Source organism: Aptenodytes forsteri, unplaced genomic scaffold (genome assembly GCF_000699145.1).
Source record: "Aptenodytes forsteri isolate BGI_AS27 unplaced genomic scaffold, ASM69914v1 Scaffold3, whole genome shotgun sequence".
Taxonomy (NCBI): domain Eukaryota; kingdom Metazoa; phylum Chordata; class Aves; order Sphenisciformes; family Spheniscidae; genus Aptenodytes; species Aptenodytes forsteri.
Window position 1 is genome coordinate 2,194,920 of NW_008795283.1, and position 8,673 is coordinate 2,203,592.

Consider the following 8,673-nt stretch of genomic DNA (forward strand, 5'->3'; position numbering starts at 1 on the left):
TATCACAGACTTACAGCCGTATTGGCTGGAGGGGACCCTCTGATAGGCTCTAGTCGAGCCTCCTCTTCAGAGTTGGTCTGTTAGCACAGCAAGATATGGTCAGCTGTGGCTTTCTACAGCCGAGCTGTGAAAACCTTCCGAGATGGAGCCTCTCAGCCTCTCCCACTGCCTGCCTACCTGTCTGATGAAAAGTCTCTCCCTAGCGTTCAACCTGAGCTTCTCAAACTGCAACTTATGGTTATTGTCCTACATCACATCACCTGGTACTGCTGAGAAGAGTTTGGTTCTGCTGGGCTCCATGTCACTTCTAGTCCTTTCTGCAGGGGATTTTGGCCTTCATATCAGCTACTGAATGAACCTGTTCATCCGCACAGGACTTAACTCTGGCGCTAGCAGATGTTAGATTCATTCCACGGGACAGCACTGCTTTCAGCCCTGGTCAGTTCTCATGGATTGTTCCCAAAGTGCTGTCACTCAGAGGGGACAAGTGGTCACTCACCTCTAGGGTTTTCTGTAAGGACTGTGTCAGGCTTCGCAACTCTTTCTTTTCTTCCTCCACTCCTTTAAGGGAGCGGGCTGTGAGCTCTAGCTCCCTAAAGAAGCAAAAAGGGCAATAGCTATTGCAGGGGAACACTAGCCCCACAGACTGCGCTCAGACTGCACAGGCTGTGGGTCTCTTCGTGCAGGACCTGCGACCGGTGGTAGGCACAGGCAGCCCTGGAGCGTCAGGAGCGTGCCAGGAAGCATCACACCTTGAACACACTACAGGCGTCCAGGAACTTTACTGTGCCTCCTGATCGTCAAACCAAAACCGTTAGTGCGCTTCTCTAGCGAGGGCAGGGCCACAGTTGCAACTAGAAGAGCTCAGACAGGGCAGTCATATCTAAGCAGATTTTGGTCTATGAAAACAAAAATGGTTTGCAAAATCACACTGGCTTTTCTGAGGTGTTATTTAGGGAGAGAAAAGGAAAAGAAGAGGGCAATGGCAAAACGTGCCCTTTCAACACTCAGGGCAAAGCACTTGGATCCTTCCCTTTCTAAATACACTATGCAAAATATGAACAGCAAATGTAGCTCTTAAAATGACAAAACTATTTCTCGGTGAGGCAACTTCATCGTCCACTCAGTGTCATTCAGCTGATGGTGGAAAACCAGATTCAGATGTCTGGAGCCCACATGGCTGGTCAGTCAACCAAACTAATTGCCTCTCTGAAATCCTCTAGCACCTGTCTGTTGCCATGCTTCCCCGGCTAATCTGGGGTTTGCTCATGTCCCAGCCCTTTAAAAATGAAGTTGCTGGAGCCCTGAATGCAAGATGAAACTAAGCTGTATTCTATTGGTCACACAAGTGATAGCAAATGCAGGTAAACAGATCTCAACCATTCCTGTTTTGGTCAATATAGCATTTATCTCCTTCCTACATGCACAAAATAGGTGGATTTTATGAACTGTTTTGATTCACCACCACAGCAGCACTTCTGCCCAGTGTGGGAGTTCACGTCCTTTTCCTGCCCTGTGCAGTTTGCCGCCTTACCGTCTGATCTGTTCCTGCTCCAGCCTCAGCTCCCGTACCACCTCTTCAAACTGGTGCTTCTCTGCTTCCAGGACCTGGTTCAGCCGCTCGAGTTCCTGGACCGAAAAAGACGACAAGAATGTTCTCTGCTGACACTTACAGTTAGGAAAGGCTTCCCTGTTAACAATGCCTGGGATTTTTAACCTGAGCTATGTAGAGCCACGGGGTGTCCGATTCCACCACGCTTTTGTCCAGGGGCAATTAGAAGAGATTAAAGGTTGGTTGAGGATTTCTAGACATCCAGAAGTTCCAGCCAGGTTACCAGGCACTTGGAAATCCCAGGCATGCTCCCTGCACAGATCAGCTCTGCTGCACATGTACAGAATGTCCAACGCTCCCTGGGAAAGCTGGACTCAACATGCAGGTACCATTTCCAGGCACCCACATGTGCATGTACAGAAAGCCCGGACAGGAATGTGACAGCCCCAGCACTGCTGCGCCTGAAGTGTGATATTTCTACTAGCTCAGCCTTGCTTCCCATCCCCACTGGGACAGGAAAACACGAACTGCACAGTCACAGCTTTGCACAGTTTAATCAGCCTGTCACTATCTTTGTGCTAATAAAACCAGGCTTAAAGAGCACTGAATACCACAAGCTATCCTCAAGCAGTGAAACAGTCTCTTCCCCTAGTCTAGAGGAAGCAGTTGTACTGAGATCTACTGCAGATGGAGGGAGTCAGGGACAAAGTACAGTGAGGGTCCTGCTCCCAGTCAGGTCCCCTTGCAGCCTTAACTGCTAGACAGAACTCCTGCTGCAGGCCCAGGCAGGTCACAAAACAGCACTGACGCCAGACAAATTCGTAAGGCTCTTGCTCCATGGTGCAGGTATGGTTCAAGCTGCTTTCCCAACATATTGCTCTGAAGCCTTCAGGCTCACAGCAGGTCAGAACACCACAGCTCAGTGAGCTATATATTCATTCCTTCATCAGTAACAAACTCCTTCAAACTAACCGGGCCCCGTCTGCTCTTTGTGGGCAATGGAGATACCGTGCGTGGCTTTGTAAGAGCAGAAATTCTAGGGTCTTTAGACAAGGGCATTTCCCTCCCTATGGCTGTGGGTTGTGCAGCAGGCTACCTCACCAGAAAGGGATGTCTCCCTGCAGAGACAGAAGTAGCTTAGCCCTAAAGGAGTGTCCAAGCCACCTTTGGACTTTAGCTTGGCAGAAATGTACGCAGGAAAAACATAGGCATGAGAAGCCTAGGTCAGCATTGCCGTCATTTGCTAAAGAGGGGCCACAGTCATTTTGGATTAACTGGAAAAGAGAGCATGTGGCAGTTTGCAAGATTGCAACGTGGTGGTTTACATCCATGCAGGATTTCCTACCGTGTAATAGGACAACCCATTTGCAAAGCTATCTTGCAATAACTTTATGATGGTGCTATAAAAACCAGTATAGATTTGGTGTAAATATGAGAATGAGCTACTTTTATTATACTAAGCAAATATAAGTTTTGAATAGTTTGGAAAACAACAATAAACTTGATAAATTAAGGTATAATAGTCACATCTAAGGGAGTGCTCTCTTGGGCTTTCCCTAGTGCAATGTTTATTATTTTCCCCATCTCTGGTGTGTCCAAAGAAAAAACTACGTTGCTTTTTGCTGCTCCTTGTTTCTCACAACAGTATCTCTATACTAGAACAATGTCAGGTCTGTTTATTTGCTTTCTGACTGAGGAGACAGACAAGTTGATTGCCAGCCTCCTCTTGAATCTACCAAGTAACAAGTGTTTAATTCAACCCAGTGAATATGAATTTGACCTGATCTTCCTCAAGACATAATCACAAGCATGCTGCATAGAAAGCGCCTGGGAAGGGGAGCAGGGATACACCTCCAGGACCCACCTCATGGCACAGGTCTTATTCCTCTCTTCATCCACAGGGCCCAGAAGTTGGCTGGAGACTCTTTTGGCTCCACAGCCTCCCTCCCTGAAATCTGGTGTGCTCTCAAACCAACAGCTCCCGACCCCCCCAGTCCTGCCACATGGAAGATGAAGGGAATTGGCTTGTGATGAACACTCACCTCTTTTTGCTCCCTCTGCAGACACAGCTCTTCCGTTTCTTCCATTAGCTTATCTGCAAACACACACACAAAGGCCAAATGCAGAGAAAAGCAATTTATATCCTGAGGATATTTATGAGCATGAAACACTGACTCTTTGGAGCTTGAAAATGCAGCATTCCCTATTGCTCTGTGTGTATCTGTCTGGGAGGCTCCAAAGGCTGAGATGACACTAGTGGGATGTTCTGTAATTTCTCTCCTGCCAAATAACCTAATAAAACTGAACAACCATATTGCTGTGTACTCCTTCTAAGGTTTCCTCTCAATGTTCTTAAAGAGCATTAACGAACTAACCTTCGCCATCCTCTAGCTGAGTCAGGAAAATACCCTTATCTCTGCTTCACATGAGGAAGCAAAGGCACAGAAAGGTTAAGTGGGTGCCCAGGGTCGCACACTGCATAGCAGCAGTCAGTTCTCCTCCTGCAGTTCAGTGCCCCATCCCTACCCGCCTAGCACATCACCCTCTCCTTCAGCCCCCTGGGCATCACTGCCAGCTCCCTATTGTCACCTTGGGCTGCCCCAGCCAAGCCCAGAAATCAATCCCCGAACTTAGCCACAAAACTTTTCACTGTTAAGGATAGCTCCCCTCAACATCAGTTGCTCTTGTCTACTGAGAAGGACACACACCCACCAGAGACTCTGCTCTGATCCTTACACCGTGACCTGATGTACCTATTTTGTGCTATGCTCAAACCTTAAACAGAGGCTCTGCCTTAGGCAGCTCTTAGTCATGCTTACAGGAAACTAGACAGAAACACATTCCTCACAGTTAAGCCTAGGGTTTAGCTCTCAGCTCTGCCCTACCCGGCTGCCATGTGAGCAGGGGCATATTCACTGTAGCACTTTATGATTAAGTCTTCCCTGTATCAGGTGAGGAGGATGCTACCTGTTTCCTTTGTGCTGGGGCACCTGAAGAGATTAGTCCTGCTGGCAGGATTACTACTGCTAGGAGGAATGCAGATCTCTACTATCTCCTGCCCACAGCAGGGCTCCTGTTATGTTACTAAAGCTCTGCTGACCACCACTGCTGCCTTTCCTTCCCTGTCTCGCCCTCTTCCTCCTTGCCAGGACCCAGCATGGCTGCACTGTAATTACACAGAGGGTCTCCCACCTTCCCTCTTCTGCCCCTCCTGGGGGGGCCAAGCCCAGGGTTTGATGGGCTTCTGCAAAGTCCCACCCTGAGAAAGAAACCTGGATCCCAGCTGGGTGGGGGGCAGGTGGAAGGTAACTCTGGGGAGATTCAGGGAATTCCCCAGAGCAGTGTTTGCTTCCTCCACAGAGCCTTGACCTGCTGCCAGGAGCAGTGCCTGACCTCAAAACTTAACTACAGGATGGACACAGATCATTGGAGGTAAGGTTAATGAAGTAGAAGCCTCAGCAGTTATGTAGGAATAAATAGAAAATCGCTGTCAAAAGAAAGTAACCAACTGTGACAATTGACCAGCTCTGAATGTTCTTGTCATAGGCTAAAGAACCCAGTGGAATGTGTATTTTATATTCCAAATATCTCCTGTTTGCCACAGAATGTGTATTTCTCTATTCCTCCATCACCTTGTCTTTTATCGTACTGTGGCCCTCTTTAGTCTCTTAGGCTCTTTCGTCTGCTCTGATGGTTGCAAAATAATGTTTTGACAAAACTTTCCTGTTTCTAACTTTCCTCCTGTCCCTCCAGGTCCTCCTCTCAGCACTCCCTGTTATCCCTTTGTCAGGCGTGGAACCACTCCTCCCTGCCTGCCTCGCATACAAGCCCACCCATCAGCTCACACATGTGAATGGCGCTTAGATGGCTAGAACGAACATGCCTTGATACTTGAATTGTGATCACTGTTACATATGAGACCATATACTGAGATCATCCCTGATCAGCATGGATGCATAAATGCAAAAGGCTCTTCAAGATTCCTCCAGTGGCTTGATGATTAGGAGCAGAGACCAGGAGCCCCTGCTCAAGGCATCACCAACCCAAAGGCACAAAAAGGTGCCGCTAGCTTGTTTAGAGTAGATGACTCTCCAGGCAAATCACTGGGCTGACAAATGTGACCAGCAGCTCCCAGGCCAGACAGGCTGTTAGGCCTATCTTGGGGAATGCTCCAACTTAGAAGGTATCTGGGTTAAAGAGGCTGCTCTCCCTTGGCTCTTGCTATAGGCAATGTGAAGAGAGACAGCTGGACCTTTCAAGGCAGTCAGGAGGGTACTGCCATCCAGAGACTGTTTTCTGAGTAGGGGATGGGACTAGGTAACCTCCAGAAGTCTCTTCCAACCTTCTATGTTCATCTGGAGCAACTGCTCTCTCTCCATTGCCCACAGAGAGAGCAATGACAAATTAGCCACTGCTATTAGACACCTCAAACAAGCCCCATGTAAATGCTTCCACTTTCAACATGAACAGTGTGGGCAAATGCAGACAAAGACCAAGTAGAGTAAGACAAAAAAAAAACCAACCAGCTAGAGGAGGAAAAGTCATGCATGAAAAGCTGTGATCAGCCTCAGAAATACCAGTGCTGTGTGATTCAGGGAGACAAGGGTATTGACTGTTTGCCTGGTGAGCAGCTGAAATCAGCACATCCAAACTTCTCAGGGGCAACAAACATATGTACAGTCTAGCCATACGGAGCTGCAGGACCACAGCATGCTGGCCAAGGCACATTGTTCCTTTCACACTCCACACAGATGTCCAGATCCTACCTTAACATTTTTGTGTTTTGACTCCCTTTAAAACGTGAATTTTGGCTGCTGCCTACTCAAAAGCTTCATCCAGTAAAAGTCAACAGTAAAAACCTATAGCTGCTTGGCTTGACCACAGTGACAACTCCAGAAAAGCAAAGTGACTATTTTGGGGTTTATGGCTTTTGGAAGTAAGAGTTTCCTACCTAAATACTCCTGTTTCTCCTTGGCCAGCTGCAGTCCTTGGGCTTCCAGGCTCTCAATCATGGCTTCTCCCAGCTGGGCATTCTTCCAGGTCCTAGGGAGAGCAGACACAAAGCAGACAATGTAAGAGAGCTAAGGGTCCCACAGATCGAGGCAGGAGACTCAGCCTAGCAATCTACCAAGGAATTCAAAACACACAGACTCTCATCAGTTGGGACAGTGATTCTCTAAATTTTTCTCCACAATTGGAGAAATTTCCCTGACATTCAGTAATTTATTTATTTTTTAAATACAGGAGCTGTACATCAACACTGCACAGCTATTCAAATGTTTTTTCCAGTGTTTTGGAGATTTCTACACTGAGCTTAGTCTTAAGGGCTCTCCAGACCAACCCAGCATATGCAGAGCCTCCAACTGCAACAGGATGTACCTGGAACCCATTATATGGATCCCAACAGACTTTAGAACCAGATTTTAGCTTTTAACTCAACTGACTTCCCATCTGCCAGTGACATTGTCTTCTGCAGCCTTTCCAATATTTTGCTGCTATAGCCACTCTTTCCCTTCAAACATTAACCGTTTATTGAATCCTTCCCACAGCCTTCTATCTTCAGCCTTTCTGGTATCCATCATCCATCCATCCTGGAACCAATCAATCCCTCCTCTGCTAAACTTGTAAGCCACTAGGATTTGGTGCCTGGCCCTACACTGTGAGTTAAGTGCCTCTCCCTGTAAAAACAACAAAGAACCAGAGATAAAAGCCAGACAAGATGCTGGCAAGTGGGGAGAGCTAAAGGAGGCAGGCATATTCAAAGAGTACCTTGTGTTATTGTAGGACCATTGGCCAGAGAATCTCAGGGTCTCTTGAACTCATTATGAAACTAAGCTGTAAAAAAGGCCGGTGGAGCAGATGCCCATTACTGATTGATGCCTATTACTGACTGAGCTGATGGACAGGGTAGGTTTTAACACAGATATTAAATACCAAGGACAAGGACTTACAAATCAAAAACAGAACCAGAAATGGAGTTTGCTGCTCACTTCTATTCATGTTCCATTAGATAAAAACCATAAAATACATAAAATGCATATGTAAAATTCATCCCAATCTATTTATATGGATGCACATACAGGCACAGCAATTGCTGCTCAGAAATTCTGCCATCTTTGTTAAATCCTAAGGGAGCTTATTAATATTAAATACCTGTAAGCCTTCCTATACCAGGCCTTTTTGTGAGCCATTTGAAATTGTAGCTTTTCAGAAACTGTTAAGTTGGCAACCTCTCATAAAACAATTTCAAGGCAACCTGTACTTCGTCTCTTACAAAAGCCAGACAAATATATTAAATACACATCACCCCAGGGACCAGGCAGCTCACAGCTCCAGCAGCTGAAGCACTGCCTTGTGCTCTTTGCAGACAGCTGGGTTTCTTTTCAGCTAATGAGCATCTTGGATATTTCTAAACTGCAGAGGAAATTAGAACACTAATTAAAAAGGTGGTGTCTTGCCCACAGGTAGACATCTTCATCTTGAGTGAGAACATGTGGGTGTGAATGTGTTTTTCCACTAACGTTCTCTGATACGGGATGAATCTGATCCCAGAGAAACCAACAGCAAACAGCTCAAGCTGTGGGGGCATGACACAAGAACAGAGTTTATCATACGATTACTTGGAGGGTTTCAAAACAGCTGTAGCTTTTAAGGTGTCTGTATTAGATTCACTTTTTCAGTGCTGCCTCCCTTCCCCAGCCTAACAAGATGTTTCCCTGTCTGTAACTCAAAGGTTACTACACCCACTGCTGTATAACTTAGAAGACGCACCCATATCACTGTGTAGCATTTAAGCTTTTACTCCTTTTATCTGCTGTAACCAGTGCCGGTGTGTACTGGTTTTCTGTACTCCAGAAAACAAGAAAGAACCAGGACAACCCAATTTTTTCTCCTTCCTGAAATGCCAGGTTATTTTTCATGCCAATCACAAAATGGCCCCAGCAGAGTGTCATGGGTATGCACACGGTATCGCAACTGTTAGCACATTCCTCAGAACAAGCAGTCAGCATTATTCTCAGCTGGCTTCAACCACGTCCTAGATCATGCCTTTCTCCTGACAAAAAGAGTTGGTGATCTGTTTTGGGTTCCCCCCCCCCCCCCCTTCCAACCCCCCATCCCCT

The 8,673-nt window shown here is 46.7% G+C and overlaps 1 protein-coding gene across 1 annotated transcript in view; it reads right to left on the reverse strand.

Annotated features, from left to right (window-relative positions):
• Window positions 1-8,673, reverse strand: part of PLEKHD1 (pleckstrin homology and coiled-coil domain containing D1) — a 27,338-nt gene that overhangs the window by 6,149 nt on the left and 12,516 nt on the right. The window contains exons 5-8 of the mRNA XM_009279281.1: window positions 6,504-6,595; window positions 3,595-3,647; window positions 1,535-1,629; window positions 500-593 (exon numbers count right to left, since the gene is read on the reverse strand). Coding sequence (XP_009277556.1) covers window positions 500-593; window positions 1,535-1,629; window positions 3,595-3,647; window positions 6,504-6,595 — 334 coding nt within the window. The remainder of the gene's footprint in view (window positions 1-499; window positions 594-1,534; window positions 1,630-3,594; window positions 3,648-6,503; window positions 6,596-8,673) is intronic.